A 24629-nucleotide genomic window follows, 5' to 3' on the forward strand; every position below is an offset into this window, starting at 1 on the left:
ATATTGTGAATGATAGGGGGCGCTCTCGCTCCCTTGAACCTCTGTCCACGACTCCAGACACCAGGTAAAAGTCCTCAAGTTGACTTTATTTTTATGCCACAGTGTACAAAGCACACTCTCCTCCACAATACTCATTAAATAACCATTAAATTAATAATACACAATCCTCCAGCTCCCAGACGCGTTGCCACCCTTCCACCCAGCTCAGCTCGCCGTCTGGGAGCTCCCACAGTCCTTTTATAATCCCTGACCCGGAAGTATTCTCAATCCCCAGTCCATGTGATCCTCAACCACTTCCGGGTCAGGTAAAAGTTCTTTTCTTCAACCCGGAAGTCCGTCGCTCTTCCTATGACGAACCTCCGGGTCACAGGGCACGAAAAAGCCCTCGGTCCTCCCTGCAGCTCCCTCCTGTGGCCCCCTTGGCATCCAGCAGGGCTTTGCATAAAAATTCCATTGTCCATGATGCCCTGCTGGTCTTCTGGGGACCTCCATGCTGCAAGGAGGGCTCCACCTGGCGGCTTGGGGGTATTGGCCGGGATAAATGGCCGGCCATCCTTCACAATATATATTCTTTGAAATTACACTTGCCGTTGCTTTAATTGTTGCGGGTCCACAGATTCTCATAGTGTATGTTCCATTATTGTGTAAATTTACGTTTTGTGCATTGAATGATGTGCGCTGAGACACCTGTATCTGTGTGCTACTTCTCTTTACCCTACGTTTTTTTGGGTTTTTTTGCCCATTCTCTTTCGTCTCATGATTCTCTTATTTGTCTTTCGTGACCTTAACGTGACGATCACGTATCGTCTACTAGTCATTCATTCCACAGGATTTCCTTTTGTAATAGAGCGACATATTAAATGCTCAGGTCTGTCACACAATTACTCATGAACAACTGGGGCTTGAAGGTTGATCTTGGCCTTAGTAGAAAGCTTGGGACTAACATGTTCAGGAAAGTCAAAAAACTTTAGATCAGGGGTGTCGAACTCCAGTCCTGGAGGGCTGCAGTGGCTACAGGTTTTCGTTCTAACCCTTTTCCTAATCAGTGACCAGTTTTCACTGCTAATTAACTCCTTTTCCTTTCATTTTAATAGCCCTGTTTTTAAGCATTCAGTCCTCTGCATTTATTCCTTTCTTCATTAAATGACAGCCAAACAAAAATGAGACGTGAAACGAGCCAATAGATGACCAGCTAAACTGGGATTTCAAACTCCAACCAATTTCACTCCAACTAGTTTCTTAATGAGAGGCCGATTCTTGCTGTTAATTAAACTTGTTCGTTAATTCCATTGGTTGCTGCTCTCATTCTGCCACAGCAGACATTTCCAAAGCTGTTGATTTTTCTGTTTTTTCTAAGAACACTGTATAGATAGATGTTTTGGTGACTTGAGAGATCAACCTTACTGAGACCTTCACCTTTCTTTATTTTCAGATATTGCATGATGGGCACATATGAGCTGATCATGAGGTGGCTTGTTTTGTGTCTCGTTAATGTTTGGCTGCTAATTAAGGAAAAAGAGACAACTAGGGGGCCCGAGTCAGGTTAATTAAATTAAGGCAAAAGAAGTTAATTAGCAGCAAAAACAGGTCACTAATGAAGAAGATAGATAGATAGATACTTTATTAATCCCAAGGGGAAATTCACACAGATGGTTAGAATGAAATCCTGCAGCCACTGTGGCCCTCCAGGACTGGAGTCTGACACCCGTGCTTTAGATAGTGGCAGCCTCCGCAAAATGACCTGTGGTTATGTGTTTACTACAGCAAAGTGACTGCAAAACCAATTGACATGGAAGAAAAAAAAAAAAGAAGAGCAGTGATATCTGCTGAGTGTCAGGCAAATCACAGAATTCAGTTATTTGGTGAAGACCTACACAATAGGAAGAAGAAGAATAAGAAGAGCAGTGACATCTTGTGAGTGTCAGATGTGGGATATAGAATGCAAGAATGACAAGAAACTGAAAGAAGTACATCATTTTACATGGCGACAACCTGGTGGTTATGACCTGTCGTCATGTATTTATGGTGAAGTGATCTAGAAACCAAGTGATAATCACCATAATGGCCGGAAAAAAAAGAAGAGCATTAAGCACATCGAAGAAGTCGATTAAGTGACGAAGAAGGGTTAATAAAGTATCTATCTATCTATCTATCTATCTATCTATCTATCTATCTATCTATCTATCTATCTATCTATCTATCTATAGAACAAGAAGACAAGATGCTAAAAAGTATAGACAAGAAAGAAGTAATCCTGAATATAAAATCTAGGTAGTGCCAACTTTGTGGTCATAAAGGATGACAAAGTGACATGTCATTGTGTGTTTATGACAAAGCAATTGAGAAACCAAGTAATAACCAACATAATGGAATAAAGAAAAAGAAGAGCAACGACTTCTGATGAGCATATATAACCTGAAGTGTTCTTGAAATTTAAAAAAAATTAGGTTGCATTGAGCTGGTGGCCATAAAGGACCGCAACATGGCCAAGAAACCAAGTCATAATCACCATAATGGCAGAAAGAAAAAGAACAGCAACATCTGATGAGTGCATATAGCCTGATATGCCCTTGACATTTAAAAAAAAGGTTAGGTTGCACCATTCTGGTGGCCATAAAGGACAGCAAGTGGCCTGTGGTTGTGAGTTTATGGCAAAGTGATTAAGAAACCAAGTGATAACCACTATTTTAGCAGAATTAAAAAGAACAGCAGCACCCTCTGATGAACATATATAGCCTGATATATTCTTGAAATTTTAAAAAATCTAGGTCGCAACAACTTGCTGGCTACTTGACTAGTAGTCATAAATGTTTATTGTAATAAAAGCATGGTTCCTGCAAGTCCGTCTTTTGATAATCCCCCAGGTCATGGTACACACTGTACAGTACATATTCAGAATCCATAATCAAGTGTAAGTATTGTGTTTATTGATCAACACTGACCTTTGTTACACATAAATAAAGGAAGTAACCACCATAATAGCAGAAAGGAAAAGAATGGCAGTGACATCTGCTGATTGTCAAGCAAGTCGGGCTCTTAGGCAAGTGAGGCAAAGTCCAGGATACACACTTCAAGAACTCCCCAATCAAGAAGATCATCAAATACTTGAAACGTCCCACCATATGAACGCATTGTTTTTACATCCTTACATTAATGTTGCTTTGAAGACCATTACTGTACTCGGAAAGGTTACATTAGTGAATGTCAAGCTGTATTTTCAAAGACTGAAAAACAAAGAATGTGTTGCTGGAGATGAGCTATCAGAAGTAATAAAAGACATTCTGACTTCTAGAAGAACTGAAAGAAGTAACTATTTAGAAAATATAAGAAGTTATCTTTATCTTCTTCTGTTCACATTTTATTTCAAAACTGTTTCACTAGTAAGTACATACAATTTAATTAATCCCATAAAGTAATTCCTCTGTTGATCCAAATTGAACAATTTGGAAAGTTTTCATTTCCTTTTTTAGACTCCACTCCAAATGCTGCTTTCTAGTCCTTTAGGTGAATCTAAGCTAAAATGCATTACTACGTAATTCTGGGCAGAACAGTTCATTGCTATGATTCTCCTGCATTTGTTGCTGATCCCATTGAGAAATTAGCACTGGAGGTTTTGCTGCCAATCACACAGTCTCTCTGCAGTTCTTAATAACTACTGCTTCATAACTCCAGATGCTAAATTGAGGTTCAGCCCCTGTCTGACGTCATTTTTGCACTCTATCCCCATGCCGGCATCCAAGGCTTTTGGGTAATTCAGTTTCTTCACACATCCCAAAGACATGCATGGTAGGTAATCGTCGTGGCCTATTTGTCACTGTGAGTATGTACCCTTATGTGGACCACTGCCTTTTTTTCTGAATTAATACTGAAACTTGTGCTTGATATCTGCTGAGACAGATACTCTGCCACTGCTGTTTCTAATTTACTGGATTTAGTAAATGAATGAATGAGTTGTGTTTTCCACCTGATGGGAGCAGAGCACCAGGCTCTTTTTATTTTCATTAATTGCTTGAGCTAATCTGCAAATCATCCAGCTCTGCTTTACTAAAGTTTTTTCCATCACTTTCAGTGAGCTCTTCATTTTGCCAGTGCAGTCTGTGAGGCATGAATGAGAAATTTAACAGTTTTGGGTGGCAGACTGTCCATTGAAACAGATCATTCAGTCAATTCTGTGCTTTCATCACAGAGCAGTCATAGTTTGGAAGAGAAGGATGGCACGTATATAGCAAGCACATGGTCATGGTAGTGGCTTGAGATGCAAATGCAGATGCAGACTGCCAGTACTGATGCTCTGTGCAAGAGAGGACAGAGCCGACTATACTTCCTTAGAAGACTGGAGTCCTTCAACGTCTGCAATAAGATGCTGCAGATGTTCTACCAGACGGTTGTGGCGCGCCCTCTTCTACATGGTGGTGTGCTGGGGAGGCAGCATAAAGAAGAGGGACGCCTCACGCCTGGACAAACTGGTGAGGAAGGCAGGCTCCATTGTAAGAATGAAGTTGGACAGTTTGACATCCGTGGCAGAGCGACGGGCGCTGAGCAGACTCCTGTCAATCATGGAGAATCCACTGCATCCACTGAACAGGATCATCTCCAGACAGAGGAGCAGCTTCAGCGACAGACTGCTGTCACCGTCCTGCTCCACTGACAGACTGAGGAGACCCCACACTATGCGACTCTTCAATTACACCCTGGGGGGTAAACGTTAACATTATACAAAGTTATTGTCTGTTAAACCTGCATTGTTATCACTCTTTAATTTAATATTGTTTTTTATCAGTATGCTGCTGCTAGAGTATGGGAATTTCCCCTTGGGATGAATAAAGTGTCTTTCTGTCTTCCTGTCTGTCTAAATGTATTTGAATTATGTCATTTTATGATTTTGATAGCTAATTAATGAAACATTTTATATTTCATTTAGGCAAGCTATTCAGCTGCTTTCTTCTTTTTCCTCAGCTCACGCTTATAGATATGATTATATATGGGTCACTGAAGATGACTGGATATTATGGAGTCAGATGGTCCAGAATGCTTCGACCTCTTTTCCTTGTCAATATTACTGAAGGCCGTCTGGTAACATTTTTTTATTTTTTTTTAATTAAAATTCAGAAAAGAGAGACTGCAGGCTTGCAAGTCACTTTGACCATGGCTTGGTAGTTTAAGCTTGCATGAAAAATTAAACTGCAGTATATTAATAATTGTAATATGTATACATTTTACATAAAAGTAATGAATACATTAAGATACAGGACAAGTTTATATTTGGGTATACAGTATTAATAAAGTAGTTTTGAGAAACACTCAACTTAAACCATTGTCCAAGAAAAAGAGGTAGATGACAGAATTGCATTTTACCACCACACATCATGAGAGGAAACTACACAGTTCATTCAGTAGGCTTGGGACGCTTCAACCCATCCATCACGTAAAAGCGTTTGGCCAAAAATCAGGTTTGAATTCTGCATGAAAAATATCTGCAGCATTTTGGTGGGGTGTTGAATGTTTTTTTTTTTTTTTATAATTGTAATATAAACATACAAACACATTTGCAGTTGACTTATAAACAAATGAATTCCAGCCAAGTATGATGATTATGATTATGATTATAAAATACGTTTTAGTTGAAAATCATCAGTGAGAACTATATGATATATTTCATTTGCAATTAGCCCACTGGCATAAAGTGACAGGTTTCAGTCCACATCTTTCACATACTTGTAACTTGTGGCCCTGCTCAATTATTGTGGATCAGACTGCAAATAAGTTAAAAATCTTGCCTTCAAATTGCTTTTCATTGTTTGCTAAAATAAACATACTGGTAATTCACAATGTTCTTCAAATGTTAATGAAACAAATCGAGACAGGGGATTATGTGCATATATATATCTACAGGGTGGGCCATTTATATGGATACACCTTAATAAAATGGGAATGGTTGGTGATATTAACTTCCTGTTTGTGGCACATTAGTATATGTGAGGGGGGAAACTTTTCAAGATGGGTGGTGACCATGAAAGAATAAAGTTACGTTAAAACCAAGCACACCATTGTTTTTCTTGTGAAATTCCCAATATGTTTGATGTGTCACATGACCCTCTTCCTATTGAAAAAACAAAAGTTGGATCCAAAATGGCCGACTTCAAAATGGCCACCATGGTCGCCACCCATCTTGAAAAGTTTCCCCCCTCACATATACTAATGTGCCACAAACAGGAAGTTAATATCACCAACCATTCCCATTTTATTAAGGTGTATCCATATAAATGGCCCACCCTGTATACTAATAAAAGGCATAGCCCTCACTGACTGACTGACTGACTCACTGACTCATCACTAATTCTCCAACTTCCCTTGTAGGTAGAAGGCTGAAATTTGGCAGGCTCATTCCTTACAGCTTACTTACAAAAGTTAAGCAGGTTTCATTTCGAAATTCTACGAATAACGGTCATAACTGAATCCTACTTACATACATATATACGACCATAGCCTGCAGCTCGGTCGCCGTGTGAGGCGGAGTTGCGTCACCCATCACCACGCCTCCCACGTAGTTGGCTGCCTGCCTGCCTATATTGCGTCCTCCTTACCCACACCTCCCACGTAATTTAGTGCCTGCCCATATAAGGGCGTCCGTCACCAGCAATCCAATAGACACGCTGCCGCTATGAGGCGTTTGTCCTGCCTAAGACAAATACGATTTTCGTGAGATACAAGTTTAGTGAGAAGACGCAAGTATAAACGAGACTTTTGATCACTTTGTAATGGAGTTAAAATTGCTGGTGAAGGACTGTGCTTATGCAAACAATGATGAGATGGTCAGGGATAGAATAGTGTTTGGCACAAACCCAGCAAAAGTACGAGAGAAACTTTTAAGTGCCGGGTCTAAGCTAACATTAAATAAAGCCATAGACCTCGCAAGATCGCACGAGATAGCAAACCTTCGATGCTTGTACTCCGAGCGGCTCACGTGAACTGACTGTGAACGCAGTACGCAGATAACAAGCAAAAGCTCCAAAGAGCACTGAACAAAAAATGCATTACACAATTGAGAAGGCAGCAAAAGAATATGAAGCAGGTGACGCATACAAGAATATTCATAAGTGCAGCTACTGTGGAAACAAAGCACACGGTGGAAAAAGTCAATGTCCAGCTAAAGGAAGCCAATGCAAACGAAGATGAGATGGTCAGGGATAGAATAGTGTTTGGTACAAACTCAGCGAAAGTGCGACAGAAACTTTTAAGTGCCGGGTCTGAGCTAACATTAAATAAAGCCGTGGACATCGGAAGATCGCACGAGATAGCACAACCTTCGATGCAGGTACTCAGGGCAGCTCACGTGAACTGACTGTAAATGCAGTACGCACACAAAAAGCAAGAGCTCCAAAGAGTTCTGAGCAAAAAACACATTACACAATTGAGAAGGCAGCAAAAGAATATGAAGTGTGTGACACATACAAGAATATTCATAAGTGCAGCTACTGTGGAAACAAAGCACACGGTGGAAAAAGTCAATGTCCAGCTAAAGGAAGACAGTGTAAAAAATGTGGTAAATTGAACCACTTTGCTAAAGTTTGCAGGACTGGGAAAGGTAAACCTGTGCATGCAGTGTGTGATGTCTCAGATAAAGAGGAAGACGAGCTGTTTGTTGATGCAGTAAGAAAGGAACAACCTTCGGGATCTGAAGAAGCCTTTGTAGACATATCAATAGGAAAGCAAGGTGTAAAGCTTAAGTTTAAATTAAAGTTCATAGACACGCTGCCGCTAAATATTTGCAGGCAAATCCACAACTTAATACCGGGAATGCCTGTTAAACATCTTAGATTCACGAGTACCGATTTGGGTAGTGAACACTTCGATGAATGAAACCTGTTATCTTTACAACGGTTGACAAACAAGGAATATAACTTGAACACAACACATCCTCCAAATATGAACCTGATTGAAAGAAATAATGATAATCAAATCCTTGATGACAGCAACACTCATAACAGTCACAAAACAATTACATTGACAATCATGTTACGTTATTTTTTATATGTTTCTTTTTCATAACTTCTTTAACACACTACTTCTCCACTGCAAAGCGCGGGTATTTTGCTAGTATATATATATATATATATATATATATATATATATATATATATATATATATAGTGGTGAGTGGCTGGGGTGGTACCCAGCTGGGACACCCATAAAGACCAGAGGAGGGATTACGCCTCCTCCAGACCACGTGGGGGCGACCGCCCTGGTGGCTATGGGGACCACGGGAAAGGAGCGTGGAAGTTCAACCCTAATAGGGGCCTGTGGTCACCGTCAGGGGGCACCCAGATGCCTGGAGAGCCCTGGTCCTTAGCACTTCCGCTGCACCCGGAAGTGCTGGGGGGACGAAGACCAGGGACACCCGGAGTGCTTCCGGGTGCACAGCCGGTACTTCCGCAAACACCAGGTAGTGCCGGCAGAAGATCATTGAGAGGCACCTGGCGCACGTCCGAGTGGGTTTAAAGGGGCTGCCTCCCTCCATTCGATGGCTGGGGTCGGGTGGAAGAGGACGGAGCTTGGAGGAGAGGAGTGGAGGCGGTCAGCAAGAGAGAAATGGCATTGTGAGAGGTCTGGACTTGAGGGGTGATTGATACGGGGTACTGGGTTGTATGTGTGTTCACTGTAAATAAGTATGAATAAACGTGTGTTGGGCAATAAAACATCGGTGTCTGTCTGTGTCCGGGCTGTTTCCCACAATATCTATATCTATATACACAGTACAGGCTAAAAGTCTGGACACACCTCCTCATTCAATGTGTTTTCTTTATTTTCATGACCATTTACATTGGTAGATTCTCACTGAAGGCATCAAAACTATGAATGAACACATGTGGAGTTATGTACTGAACAAAAAAAGGTGAAATAACTGAAAACATGTTTTATATTCTCGTTTGTTCAAAATAGCCACCCTTTGCTCTGATTACTGCTTTGCACACTCTTGGCATTCTCTCGATGAACTTCAACAGGTAGTCACCTGAAATGGTTTTCACTTCACAGGTTTGCCTTATCAGGGTTATTTAGTGGAATTTCTTGCTTTATCAATGGGGTTGGGACCAGCAGTTGTGTTGTGCAGAAGTCAGGTTAGTTGGACGATCATTTATTTTTCAACAGGACAATGACCCCAAACAGACCTCCAGGCTGTGTAAGGGCTATTTGACCAAGAAGGAGAGTGATGGAGTGCTGGAAATGGTCATGAAAATAAAGAAAACACATTGAATGAGGAGGTGTGTCCAAACTTTTGGCCTGTACTGTACATACACATATATATTTCCCGGTCGTGGTTAAATCTTTTGGCACAAAGTCCTGTCTCGCGGGACGTGAGTTCTTGATATTTTTTAGTTTATAATTTAAAAACTGAATAAGAGCCGGAAAATCTTACAAAAATCACATTAAAGTTGATAAATTCTGTAAAGAATGATACCAAATATACACTCACCCAAATGATTATTAGGAACACCATACTAATGCGGTGTTTGACCCCCTTTCGCCTTCAGAACTGCCTTAATTCTACGTGGCATTGATTCAACAAGGTGCTGAAGGCATTCTTTAGAAATGTTGGCCCATATTGATAGGATAGCATCATGCAGTTGATGGAGATTTGTGGGATGCACATCCAGGGCACGAAGCTCCCGTTCCACCACATCCCAAAGATGCTCTATTGGGTTGAGATCTGGTGACTGTGGGGGCCATTTTAGTACAGTGAACTCATTGTCATGTTCAAGAAACCAATTTGAAATGATTCGAGCTTTGTGACATGGTGCATTATCCTGCTGGAAGTAGCCATCAGAGGATGGGTACATGGTGGTCATGAAGGGATGGACATGGTCAGAAACAATGCTCAGGTAGCCCGTGGCATTTAAACGATGCCCAATTGGCACTAAGGGGCCTAAAGTGTGCCAAGAAAACATCCCCCACACCATTACACCACCACCACCAGCCTGCACAGTGGTAACAAGGCATGATGGATCCATGTTCTCATTCTGTTTACGCCAAATTCTGACTCTACCATTTGAATGTCTCAACAGAAATCGAGACTCATCAGACCAGGCAACATTTTTCCAGTCTTCAACTGTCCAATTTTGGTGAGCTCGTGCAAATTGTAGCCTCTTTTTCCTATTTGTAGTGGAGATGAGTGGTACCCGGTGGGGTCTTCTGCTGTTGTAGCCCATCCGCCTCAAGGTTGTGCGTGTTGTGGCTTCACAAATGCTTTGCTGCATACCTCGGTTGTAACGAGTGGTTTTTACAGTCAAAGTTGCTCTTCTATCAGCTTGAATCAGTCGGTCCATTCTCCTCTGACCTCTAGCATCAACAAGGCATTTTCGCCCACTGGACTGCCACATACTGGATGTTTTTCCATTTTCACACCATTCTTTGTAAACCCTAGAAATGGTTGTGCGTGAAAATCCCAGTAACTGAGCAGATTGTGAAATACTCAGACCGGCCCGTCTGGCACCAACAACCATGCCACGCTCAAAATTGCTTAAATCACCTTTCTTTGCCATTCTGACATTCAGTTTGGAGTTCAGGAGATTGTCTTGACCAGGACCACACCCCTAAATGCATTGAAGCAACTGCCGTGTGATTGGTTGATTAGATAATTGCATGAATGAGAAATTGAACAGGTGTTCCTAATAATCCTTTAGGTGAGTGTATACATTTAGGTTTTAAAATAAGCCTGATTTAAAGCGTGACAAAAAAAATGTGACATAAAAACGTCACATAAAATCGTTGTAGAAAATCATTGCACTTTTAGGCTTAGGATTTTGTATACCATATCTGTATATATATATGTGTGTGTGTGTGTGTGTGTGTATGTGTGTGTATTTGTTGTTTTTGTTCTCTTGCGTGATGGAACTATTTTCTGTCCCTACAGATAAGGAGATCCTTTAGGAGCATTCGGAATACTCTGACTCAGGTCCTCTATGTATTTTTGCTGTTCCTGTTTAGCATCCTCATGTTTTCACTCATGGGTTTGAAGCTGTTTGGAAAAAGGTAATTCCATGTCCTGTTTCTCTTTTTATTTGGTGTTTTTATGTTCTGTCTGTGTTCCTTTACGTTATCTTTAGTACTGGCATAGCATCGTTTGCATGACAACAAAACTTCAACCTTCACTTTCAACATCTTTTGTAAGTCAGTTAGTAATTGAAAATTCCTTTAACTCAATGGTATGGCAGGTTTGCTTTTCATGCATTGGCTAAATTGAGGATCCATGTTAGAATCTCTGTGGCGGTGAAGACGCACTTGTCTGTATTGTGCTAATGTCACCTGCGTTTGTCAGATTGATTGAAGGCGATTGCCAAGGAGTCCTCCACCATGAGGACAAAGCTTACAAGTGGAATGTAGAAAGAAGCAAAATGTCTGCCTCTTGAAAAGAAATCGTGACATCACAGTGCTTGAAGTTAAAATCCTGATATGGTATGATTATTCACCTGAGTTGGATGAAAGGTCTTGCCTTTCACGCTTCTCATGGAGGTAGGCAGGTCAGTTTAAGTTCCTGTGTTTGTGCCCTAGTTATGGAGCCACTATGGATAGTGGGGACAACATAAAGTATGTCCATAGCACTTCCCATTTTCTTTCACTGCCCACATTTGGGACTGCCAGACTCTGACCTTTAAAACTCTTCAGTCTAGACTGCAATTGATAATTACAATTTTCATCATGTGTCCATTTTTAAGACCCAGTGATCTTCTGAAGCTTGAGATGGCAGAACAGACTATTGCCTGATGAGCATTTTCAGTCTGTGCTACAGCTGACTCATCCACTCGGCAGGATTTGTGGGTAACATCTTGTCTAACATTCCATTTTATTTGAAGATATGTGGCCATACTACAGCATTGTGATTACATTTTCTCTAGTTTTTTATTTATTTATTTTTTTATTAAATAAATGGTCACTTCATTTTCATATATTCTGAATAGTTGATAGGAGAGGTTTTGCAATGCATCTTGACAACAGTTTTTCTGACCGTGTTTTCTGACTACAATGAGCGATTATTTTTTTTTTGTTTTGCGCACTCCTCCACCATTACATATCATCTATGGAGGAAGAGTGAAAGCTTTAGATTCGTCCAAAATTTCGATCTTCGGTTTCCGACGGATCTGGATATTTTAGGGTCCCTTCATATCGAAAACATCAATATCTCGATGATGGGTGTCTGTCTGTCTGTCACAGTTTCTTGAGTACGGTCTAGAACTAAAACGGCAGGATGGAAAAAAACCAAACTCGAAACTTCTTTTTAAACCTTCATCTCTCAAAAACTAATTGAGCAATTCTGTTGCCAGATTTGGATTCAGGACTTGTCAGAACACCTTGAATTTTTTTTTTTTGGAGATCAGTGTCTTCTTCCATAGTTTTGACACTGCACTCCTGTCTTGTCATTCTGGTTACAGATAAGCCAATTTCTCTCTTTGTTTCTGTGTGTAATATCAGTTCTGTCGCTCAGGCTGTGCTTCTGTTGGACCTTTCAAAGTTGTCCGTCAGTGCTCACCAAATGTAACCTGCTCTGTCCAGGCACTGTAGCAACTAAGTTACCCATCGCCTCTTGATGGAAATCTCCTAAGCTTCTTTCATTTGACAGCTGGCGATCCTCATTTTTTAAATCTAATTCCCTTGAAACTATCCACATCTTAAATTAATGGGAGTGTCCTTGGAATCTACCGAGAGCTGTTCTATCTCAGTCTTTGGAATTAAATAGTATTTTTGGGGCCCATTTACTTCACAATTATAGTACACTCAAGTTCACTTAGCGGTTTTCTCAATGCTATTCTTACCTATTTATTTTCTTTATCCTCATCTGTGCATCTTGATGGTTTTGAATCTGTTGCCTGACTCTGTCTGGGTTTGGTTGGGTGGTATGTGTGAGGTAGCATGGGGCTGGAAGGGGATACTGGGTGCTGCATGGGGTCTAACATTTTTCCCCTTTTCAGCTGATGTTTGCATTATGTGTTCCATTCCTTGATCCAATGAAAATGTTTCACAAAAATGGAATGTTAGAGCAAAAGTAATCGGGGGGTCTGGTGTTGGGAACTAGTGGAAGGGAGTAATGTGACTTTAGAATATCCAAATAGTTTGATATCTGTGTACAGTACAAGTGTATCAGATCTGTTGCATGTCATGTACTGTGTCACACATGTCATATCAATAGGGTTTGCCATCTGTGTGGACAGGCAGGAGAAGTTTCTCAGGAGAAGGACAAGTGTCATCTTTCTTAGAGATATGCCATACAACATGATTTGGTGTGTTTAGGGCTGGTATAGCATGGCTTTGTGTTACTTTTGCTGCATAAGCAGCACAAATGATAAATTGCCAAGTTGTATTCCTTGCCTCCATGACTATACCAGGTCGTAATTCATAACACCCAAGATATAACGTAGCTGATAAAGTGGACTGCATAGTCGGCTTGCAATGCCATCGGTGAGAGAAGTGTAACACTAAGAAGCTTTGTATCAGCAGCATTTTCATATTGTAACTGGCAAGTTGCAGAAAAAAGAAAAATGCAGTGTTAAGGGTCCTTTCTCTTTCAGTGCATGGTTCAAAAAGAGACAGTGCTTGCTTTGACCCAGTCACCCTTTGGCATCTAAGAGAATATCTTAATGTTTAAATACCAATTTCATCAAAGTAGAATTACATTTTGATTTGAAATTTGCTGTGCTGTTCTTTCTTGATAGAAATTTGGAGACGTCTGATGGAAAGCCGTACTTCACTAACTATTTGAACATTCTTTTTGACATGTATGTGCTGGTCACCACTGCCAACAGTCCAGATGTCATGTAAGTATTTCAGTTGTAACTTTTAAACTGTTCTTCATGAGTATTAATTATCTTGAAGTAATTGGTAATGTTAACATTAGAGGCACCGGTAAGTGCAAGATTTTTTTTTTATGTTTATTTCCTCCATCGATGGTCCTAGGAAGTTCCAACATTTGAATCTTTGTGTGTGCCAAGCTTATTTACCTGTGGATGATCATACAGAATAGTGGAAGATCAAGATTTTGAACACAGCTATACATGTTTATTGGATTTGACAACTTTTTGGATTATATTTATATTAATTCTCTTAGAAAACAGATTTACAGCTTACAAATCACAAGAGTATAGCACAGTTGTCCTTTGTGTTTCCCACCACACGGTGAGTGTTTGCAGGTTACTTGGCATGTTCTGGGTCAATGGCTGAAGTAGTACAGGACTGTGCATCCTTGTTATCCAGTAGAGACTTTACTCCAGTAAAAAATGGCAAAATATTCACTCCATTACTTAATTAAACAAGACTTGCCAGTGCAGCAGTCTTTGATTCAAGGTTTTCTGAATCTTTCGTGGAATAATTCATCAAAGGTTAATAAGTAATAAAGTTTGCCTTTCTTTTGTCCCTGGACAAATAAATGAATATAAAATAAATGTTATATTTTGGGGCCAGCTGTTTAAGGTTCTCCTGCCTTCCCACCAAATTACAACGCAATATAGAGCACACGTACTTGTGTAGCAGTCCGGTGCCGCTCCGATTCAGACCGTCGAATGGACTGTGATTTATTTATCGTGGGCATTCCAGGAATGCACCCAGCCTTGGCCCAACCCACACTCACTCACAGACAGAGACACAAAATCCAATAAATCAAATGAATGAATGAATAATATATTAAATGGTAAGTAAATATAAACAACAAATAATCAGATAACCTTCCCCTTCTATTTGTATATTAACAAATACAAAACACATCAATAAACACCTATGACAATGTCCATGAATCGGTCCCAGTGCAGCAGTAACGGAAGAAGAAAATTGGAATAAAAGAACCGCTTTCCATCTCTATATATGTAAAATCCAACATCTGTCTGTATTTCTGTCCACTTTCCATGAGATGTAGATTGGGTTTTTTTCCATAATTCGCTTGAACGTTCCTTTTGATTTTGCAACCTCGCTCATCACGCTAAGCATCATAGTTTGCTTGCGGTACCGATTTATTTGCGCAAATCCGAGAGAGACGCAGTGGCATCAGCTCTTAATGGGATGTCAGTCTATACAATTATAGAGGATGAGTCATAATTATGTTAACACTAATGGTACTGCTATGTATATACAGTGGAACCTCGGTTTACGAGTAACTTGGTTTACGAGTGTTTTGCAAGACGAGCAAAATTTTTTAATAAATTTTGACTTGATAAACGAGCGATGTCTTGCAATACGAGTAGTATGGATACACTTTGTCTGCTGAGCGTCATGTGATCACAACTGAGCTGATGGTGGTTCTCTCTCTCTCTCTCTCTCCTTATCTCGCTCGCTCATCGCGTCTTTTTCTCTCTCTCTCTCTCCTTATCTCGCTCGCTCATCGCGTCTTTTTCTCTCTCTCCTTATCTCGCTCGCTCGCCCAGCGCGTCTTTTTCTCTCTCTCCTATTCTTGCTCGCCCAGCGCTTCTCTCTCTCTTCTTATCTCGCTCGCCCAGCGCCTCTCTCTGTTTACTACAGCATTGTGACTGTGTGTGTGCGCTGTGAAGTGTGAGTCCTCATCTTGCTCCCCAAAACACAAAGCTGAGTCTCAGTACTTTAACACCAGCTGAATAAACACCAGTTTATTCAGTTTGAAACAGCAACAGCGCTGTTATTTATTGCAGCGGGATCTTTATAATGTTCCTTGATCTTTTTGGATGCGCTTATACGGCTTAACTGCTACAGCGCTGGGAGACTGCGATTGCTTTGGGACACTCTTCAGCGTGTCGTCCCGTTGGGTGGAATTCCACAAGAGTTTAGAAACTCACACCAGCCATGATTCTTTTTAAAGGTAAATTGCAGGTTAATTTGTATTATGTATTTTACTTTATATTTTGTATTAATCCTTTTTATATGAATAGTTTTGGGTTGTGGAACGAATCATCTGAATTTCCATTATTTCTTATGGGGAAATTCGCTTTGATATACGAGTGTTTTGGATTGCGAGCACGTTTACAGAACGAATTATGCTCGCAAACCGAGGTTCCACTGTACTTATATACAATTTTTGTGGACAATTTATGTGCCACATATTTTATGTGTTGAGCATGATGGCGAACAGGTTGAGACATTCCTGTAAATCATTTTGCACATATAAAGTATGTCTTGTGAATAAATTGTTTCCGCCATTCAAATGTTAACATAATTTTGACTCACCCTGTAGTCTGGTCAGGTCAGGCTGGAGCCCATTCATTGATACAGCGCGTTTCCGCACCCACCATACAACGAAACAGCTCGGGATCCTGGTTAGCAACCCCCCAGGCAGACACGTGGTCCATTGTCACCCTCGGGAAATGAATCTGCTGCAGCCAGGTGTTATGTGGGCGTCCCCTTGGCCTGGTCCAGCGACTTGATTCCTCAACAATGAGGGTCCTGCAAGCTGGATCACCCTCAGGGAAATCGCACCAAATGGCCATTGTGCCGTAACCGACGCTCCCTCGCAATGCAGGTCATGTGCATTCCGGACTCCGTGAGCAACACAAAGTCGAACCAGCGGTACCCAAGGATTTTCCGAAGAGATGCAGTTTACAATTGTAGTACAATTTTCTTAATCCTTTAAGTTATTATTACGTGCAATGTTACATATATACAGATAAACAATTTGTGATGTATCTTTTAAAAATGTATTTATTAGTAATTAGATAGATAGATAGATACTTTATTCATCCCAAGGGGAAATTCACATAATCTAGCAGCAGTATACTGATACAAAGAAACAATATTAAATTAAATAGTAATAAAAATGGAAAAAAAAAAAAAAATAGTGTATTTACTATGAAGATAATGAAGACTACATTAAGTAGGATTCTGATGTTTTAAGTGTTTTAAATGCTTTATGACTGTCAAACAGTGTAATGGCTGCTTGTACAGTTTTGCGTGCGTTGGCTGAAACAAATGCAGGGCCTCAGCTATTAACTGTACGTTTGTCTTTCTTCTGATCTCTTCAAGGATGCCTGCTTATGACTTCAGTGTTTGGTTCTCTGTGTTCTTCATCATGTTCATCGTTGTCAACACCTACATATTTATGTCTGTATTCCTGGCTGTTGTTTATAACAACTACAAAAATCATTTAAAGGTAAGTTTTAAATATAAAGTGAGCATTTGTATTTTTCCATCATTTATGTGAAGCTACACACCTTTATATCTAACATCTGCTAATGGTGATGTGTGTCTTATTTTGTGTTGCCCAAAGGCCAGTTGAAGAACTTTATTCTTAATTTGCAAAGTCTTCATTCCACTGCTTGGCACACTAAGAAGTTGTCTTTTTAAAGTGAAATTACTTTTTTACTTTCTCGTATATATAGTGTAGGGAAAGTATTGTAATTGTCCAAAAATTAGACGTCGAGATTTTGATGAGGGTGGCACGGTGGCGCAGTGGTAGCGCTGCTGCCTCGCAGTTAGGAGACCCGGGTTCGCTTCCCGGGTCCTCCCTGCGTGGAGTTTGGATGTTCTCCCCGTGTCTGCGTGGGTTTCCTTCCAGGCGCTCCGGTTTCCTCCCACAATCCAAAGACATGCAGGTTAGGTGGATTGGCGATTCTAAATTGGCCCTCGTGTGTGCTTGGTGTGTGGGTGTGTGTGTCCTGCGGTGGGTTGCCACCCTGCCCAGGATTGGTTCCTGCCTTGTGCCCTGTGTTGGCTGGGATTGGCTCCAGCAGACCCCCGTGACCATGTATTCGGATTCAGCGGGTTAGAAAATGGATGGATTTTGATGAATCTCGACATTTTGGACCTCACTGAGTCTGATTTAATCTCTTCTAGGGAAAGTATTGACATCATCCAAAAATTTGATTTTGATGAATCTCGACATGTTAGACCTCCCTGAGTCCGAAAATACCATTTTTGGAATTATGTCTGTGTGTGCGTGCGTGTGTGTGTGTGTGTAAACACGATAACTTGAGTATGCTGTCACTTAGGTCAACCAGATTTTGTATACAAGTATTTGGTACAAAACATAGACTTCTATAAACTTTTGGGCTATTTCTGCTAACCGGAAGTGGTACTTTACCTTTTATTCATGCAGGTGCCGAATCCAATTTATTCAAGTTTACTTTTATAATAATTGCTCAATATATTATTAATTTGATTTGATTTGTTGCTGATGGTTCTTCCATCCATCCAGTCATTATCCAACCCGCTATATCCTAACTACAGGGTCACGGGGGTCTGCTGGAGCCAATCCCAGCCAACACAGAGGGCGCAAGGCAGGAAACAAACCCCGGGCAGGGCACACACACATACACCCACACACCAAGCACACACTAGGGACAATTTGGGGTCGCCAATGCACCTAACCAGCATGTCTTTGGTCTGTGGGAGAAAACTGGAGCACCCGGAGGAAACCAACGCAGACACAGGGAGAACATGCAAACTCCACACAGGGAGGACCCGGGAAGCGAACCCAGGTCTCCTTACTGCGAGGCTGCAGCACTACCCGCTACGCCACTGTGCCACCCTGATGGTTCTTTAATGTACATAATTTAAAAATATAATCATTGTCTTGCGGTTTATTCCTCAAATATCCATCCCCGTACTTGAGTATACAAGAAAGTCGAGGGGAAACCATTCCCGATTTTTAATGTAAGTCCAAAGCCCAGAATTGTTCATTTATTTAAAATGTATTTTTTATTATAATTGAATTGTACTACTTGCTTTGCACCCGGTGCTTTCAGGATAGGCTCTTGCGTCCTGCAACCCATAACTAAGTGAGTTTAAGAATGTTATGTTATGATGTAAAAAATGTACATATGTATTCTCTTACATACATCACCAAACAGTTTCATTAATGTGCATCAAAAGCACATTCTCTATCCATAAGGATGCAAGGCTTACTATATGTGATAGGGTGAGTAGCGTGGCAATCTGGAAAAAAAATGACAGAAGGAAGCAAATTCAGGTGTGTTGAACATCTTGTAACTTTGATTATTTGTACTAATAAGTGCCAGGTGATGCACAACCTCTATTAAAAACCCAACATAACATTCTCAGATGCTTTTAATTCAGTTTCGGTTTGCGATTAGCTAACTACTATCATGGCAACACTGGGCACAAAGCAAAAAGTAGCCCTGGACAGGCTCTTAGGGCATTGCAGGGTGGAGCAGACAATCCCACTCAACTTCACACGCATGTGTTTGGGGATATGGGCAGAACACCTGTGTGCCCAGAGATATGGGGAGAACATGCAGACTCTATTCGGATAGCAACCCAGGATGCATTAGGCAGTAACACTAGCATTTATGTTTAAATGTATTTGCTTAGCAGATGCTTTTATCCAATACAACTTACAAAAGAGGTAAACAAACTGGCCACTTTACCACCGTGCTTTCTATTAAGAACAAGTTACAGTATCTGAAAATATATATGTAAAATCGTGGGTTGTTTTATTGTTGCAAGAAATTACTGAAACTAAAAACAAATTTAATACTTAAAATTTGTAGACGTGTAAAACAAAGGTTATAAACAATTTGAAAGCATAAAATAATCAGTTATTTAACATTAAAAAGAATAATGTATATACAGTAATTACAACAATAAGTTGCTAAAGGCACCTAAAAATAAAATCTTTATGGCCCCAAGAGGTATCTATTTAGAAACAGACGTACTTTTTTTTACTTTTTTTTATCAATAGTGGTGGAGTTAGAAATCGGGGTCTTTCATCCACCACATACTATTTAGCAGTTGCTATTGAATCATACAGATGTGAGAAATTAGAAAGAAATTGTTACGTTTCTTCCTTAAATCAAGGTTTATTTCCTGGCTTAAGTATATTTTATGTTTTGTTATTGTTTTTGTATTAGTATTTTTTATGTATTTATTCATTTCTGTTAGCATTGCCTTTTGGTTTTTGTGTACTATAGCAACTGGGAACCCGATCGAATTGGGCTACAAATTCTATGTTTGTGAAATCCATGCTTTCTCTGCAAAGAATTATTTGTTTTTTTAAGTCCTTGAAATGATTTTGTTATCATGGCACTGATTTGTGCTTAAAATAGACCTTTTCGGCCGATGTAATGAAGAGCTTCCTGTTTAAACGGGGCTGCGAGACGTGAACTCAGCTCTTCGGCGCACCTCATTTGATTTTTTCTGGCAAACAAATTTTCAAAACAAACCGTATTTTACGACTGACATCGGAGATAGACCCTAAACCCTAAAAATTATGTTGGAGTGATCATTTTTGATCTGAGATCGGCTAAAATTTAAACAATGACCGTTGTTAATACCCAGCCGTCATTACTCAGTTTGCCAATAGATGTCAGAAGGATGGATGCCAAAACCGAACTGACCAAAGATAGATTTCGACGTACCATGCAAATAGCGATACGCTCTAAATTACTTACGGTTCCGGAGCTGTCGAAGGGTTTAAGTCAGTCGACGATGTTAGTCCTGGAAAGTACGCCCCACCAAGCCAACGTTCCAAAAACCAACTGAACTTATTGTTATCTGCTCGAACCAACACCGACTTACTATACTCGACCGTCCAGCGGCGTCACTGTAGCATTCGAACATTCTTAGCCAATCAGGAAATACTGCGTCCACGTTTGCCACGTTATGTTCTAACTACAGAGGCAGAGTCCCATTGCATGGTTCTAACTTGTATTGAGTCGAGGTATTGACGCGAACACCATACATACGGATAGTATCAAATTATATATAAGGATGTTCTTAACTATTCTCCCATTGCTTGTGTTTTGTGGTAGAATCTCAGGAGGTGAGGCCCACCTAACATCGCTGCTGTGGGGTCTTCCCTTTGCCTTTTTATTGAGGTCGGAGAGAGGGCCCCTATGGAAGCCGAGAGGGGACGTGCAATATCGTTATTTTTTACATTTTTTCCTTGAGATAACAGACTAATGTTATCGAGATCTCGAGAAAGTGAGCTTTCTTTTCTCAAGATAATGGAATAATTTTATCGTGATCTTGACAAAACAAAAGTTAACCTTTGCTCCTGGCATCAGGCTCACTTAGATTGTGATGCCTATACAACTGAAGCCTTGCTAACTGTCTTGTTAAATGACGGACACTAACGTTATTATTTTCTAAACTAAGGCATAAACATATTTCAGCCTGCATCAGCCTTTGCTTGAACAAAAATGTGATGCGCTGATCAATACAGTTCTGCTCTTCTGCCATTTCAAACAGGACGTGGCCTCAATAAGCTAAACATTAAACGTTAGATACAATTATTTCGTAATTTTGAGAAAACAAGATCTTTTGTTTTATTGAGATCTCGATAAAATTATTCTGTTATCTCAAGAAAACAAAGTTCATTTTCTCAAGATCTTGATTAAATTAGTCCAGTATCTCGAGGATATAATTAAAAAAATAACGATATTGCACGTCCTCTCTCAGCTTCTGTAAGTCCCAGCACTGCAGCATTGATAATTGTTTAGAGGTTACTGTGTACATTTTTTTATATATTTCTATTATTTTGATCTTCTGGAAGGATACATTTGTAATTTTGGAACAGTCTACCTCAATTACAAGTTTTTGTTCAAATGGTCTGTGATGAAGGACTGATGAAGGCAACTTAGCTACTTACTGTATATCTGCATTCTTTCTTTCTTGTTATCCAAAATTTTAAATAACACATTTAAAATGACCAGATAATGTACAACCTGATAGTAAAGAAACTGGAAACAGGAAAAGATTGCACAATTAAATTACAAGGATCCAAATAATGTTTCCTTTTAACCAGTCATGAGATGGAATATAAATTTAGTTTTGCCATTCAGTTTCATTTATTCTGTGTGTTCTCAATGATTTCAAAACAGAACAGTAAATAAATCATTTCTATTTTCATGAGTACAATTTATATCTTATAGAGTCCAATACATAACTGGAAAACAGAATTTTCCCAGAAGCAGAGGACATTGCTTGATGTCACTACTTTATGGACAAAAGTACCCAGGAACTCCCAGCAGATTTTTAGGACTTAAGTCAGAAATAGTTACAGAGAGCAAATTGCAAAAAGAATTAAAAATGCTAAACAAATTCTATATTGATGATATATTTTTTCAAACAACCTATTGACTAATTTGTATTCATTATAAATTGATAAATACTGGAGCAGGATACCAGCAATACAATGCCAGTTTCTGTATTACCCTTCCTATATAGAACAAGTCACAAGATTAATGAGTGCAACACTTTTTAAAGCAATACGCCACCCAAAAATGATATATCTCTCTTGGCCAGGATGCCCATCTGCCGACTTGGAGCCTCCATCCAGGTTAAGGAACCATCCCCTTTTCTGGTCGTGATGCCCATCCAATCCATGTGGCACTGACAATATACAGTAAATGCATAGGTCTTATCACAATCTGATACTTGGGTGGTCACCTGCCAGGTAACTCTCGTGTTTGGTTGCCCATCTTCCACAGCCTCTCAATTGCAAGAAGCAGATCATAGACATGATATATAGTACCTGCCAAATAATACAAAGAGTACACAACATGTGTCTCGCCCTAATTGAGACTCATCAGGTGTACACACCTTTATTTCCCCTTGCGGGGATTGAACCTCAGATGTCCGCACCCGATGTTACACCATGGCAGTTGGTTCACTGGCTTACTTACTTGACACTCTGTAGATTGGTGTATTACATGCATAGGTCTGATCGCAATCAGATTATTTGGGTGGTCACCTAATATCGTGTCATGTACTCTTTGTATTATTTATATATATATATATATATATATATATATATATATATATATATATATATATATATAGTGGTAGATAGGAGGCGCTCTCGCTACCTTGAACCCCTGTCCACGACACCAGGTAAAAGTCCTCCGATTGACTTTATTTAATTTCCACAGTGCACAAAGCCCACTCTCCACCACAATACTCATATAAATCACTAATACTAACAATAATACAATCCTCCAGCTCCCAGACGCGTTGCCACCCTTCCACCCAGCTCACCTCGCCGTCTGGGAGCTCTCACAGTCCTTTTATATCTCTTGACCCGGAAGTGTTCCCAATCCCCAGTCCATGTGATTCTCAATCACTTCCGGTCAGGTAAAAGCTCTTCTCTTCAACCCGGAAGCCCTTCGCTCTTCCTATGACGAACTTCCGGGTCATAGGGCACGAAGAATACCTCGGTCCTCCCTGCAGCTCCCTTTTGTGGCCCCCATGGCATCCAGCAGGGCTGTGCATAAAAACCACATTGTCCATGATGCCCTGCTGCTCTTCTGGGAACCTCCATGCTGCAAAGAGGGCTCCACCTGGCGGCTTGGGGGTATTGGCCAGGATAAACGGCCGGCCATCCACCACAATATATATATATATATATATATATTGTGAACGCTGGCCTGGACACAGACAGACGGACATCATAGTTTCACCACACAATTTTCAATTCAGTTTTCAATTACATGCACTCACACACCCCAGTGCCTCCAGCACCGATTCCCCAGTGTCCAGGACACACTCTTCCAGTCTTTGTGCCTTTCTCCTGGCCGCCTCCCGTCCTCACTCTAGCTCCGTCTTCCTTCCTCCCGACTCTCGCCACGACTGCTGGGAGGCGGCCCCTTTTATGGGAACCCGGATGGGCTCCAGCTGCTTCCCGGCACTCCTCCGCAGACACGCCCTTGTGTGGCGGAAGTGCCAGCTGCGCACCCGGAAGCCGTCCGGGTGTCCCCTGTCGTCTTCCCCCCAGCACTTCCTGGTGTGGCGGAAGTGCTGGGCTCCAGGGCTGTTCAGGCAGCGGGGCACCGCCTGGCGGTGGCCACGGGCCCCTACAGGGCTGGGCTTCCATGCCTTCTACCCGAGGCCACCAGCGTAACCAGGACGGACGCCCCCTCGCAGTCTGGAGGAGGTACAAGCCCTCCTCTGGTCCTCCTGGGTGTCCCGTCTGGGTGCCACAATATATATATATATATATAATACACGCGCACGCACACACAAACAGTGATTAACTGTGGTCAGTAAAGTTAAGCTAAAGGCCAAAATGAAGGTGGAGGCTTTTTATATAGAAACGTTGGCATGAACTTCACATACATGATAAGGCTGCTTTGAGTGACAATAAATGTCTTGTCTCTCTTTCTCTTTAATCTTGCCCATTTCTCCTTATCTTTTGTTCATTTACTCTTTCAGTTTCATTGCGCTAGCTAGTCTAGTTAAAGCTCAGTCGTGCAAGAACATTGATTGACTAACAGCAACTTCCTATCCCATAAGCAACTAAACATTTTTTACTGTAACTTCAATATTTATATCCATTAAGAGATAAATGTGTCTTCAACTATGTGTATATTGGAATACAGTACATTTTTTTTTGTGTCACCGGATTTCTTGGCAGATTCTTGTATATTTTATAAGCAATACTGGAAATGAAAAGAGTAAAGATTCACATGACACCCTTTTTATTAGATGGAAGTCACTTTATTAGGTCACATTTTCGTTTACAGTACCACACATGATAAAGGTGACAAAAACTAAATGATGGCAATGCCCAAGAGTTCCTATCTTCTCAGATAAATGGCAAAGGGTGAAGGAAATAAGTGTTTCAAGTTCATAGATTTTATTTGCTTTCAAATAACACAGATATCTAAACTTGCCAGCACAGTTTAAAGACAAACTCACATTGATGGATGAGGAGGAGGATAACTGATTTC

General features: G+C 40.6%; 1 protein-coding gene across 1 annotated transcript in view; it reads left to right on the forward strand.

Annotated features, from left to right (window-relative positions):
- tpcn3 (two pore segment channel 3) overlaps positions 1-24629 on the forward strand; it is a 152829-nt gene that overhangs the window by 63424 nt on the left and 64776 nt on the right. Inside the window, exons 5-8 of the mRNA XM_039738370.1 lie at positions 4957-5073; positions 10910-11028; positions 13704-13805; positions 16966-17092. Of these exons, the coding sequence (XP_039594304.1) occupies positions 4957-5073; positions 10910-11028; positions 13704-13805; positions 16966-17092 (465 nt within the window). The remainder of the gene's footprint in view (positions 1-4956; positions 5074-10909; positions 11029-13703; positions 13806-16965; positions 17093-24629) is intronic.

The sequence above is a fragment of the Polypterus senegalus genome, chromosome 16 (genome assembly GCF_016835505.1).
Source record: "Polypterus senegalus isolate Bchr_013 chromosome 16, ASM1683550v1, whole genome shotgun sequence".
NCBI classification, from domain to species: domain Eukaryota; kingdom Metazoa; phylum Chordata; class Cladistia; order Polypteriformes; family Polypteridae; genus Polypterus; species Polypterus senegalus.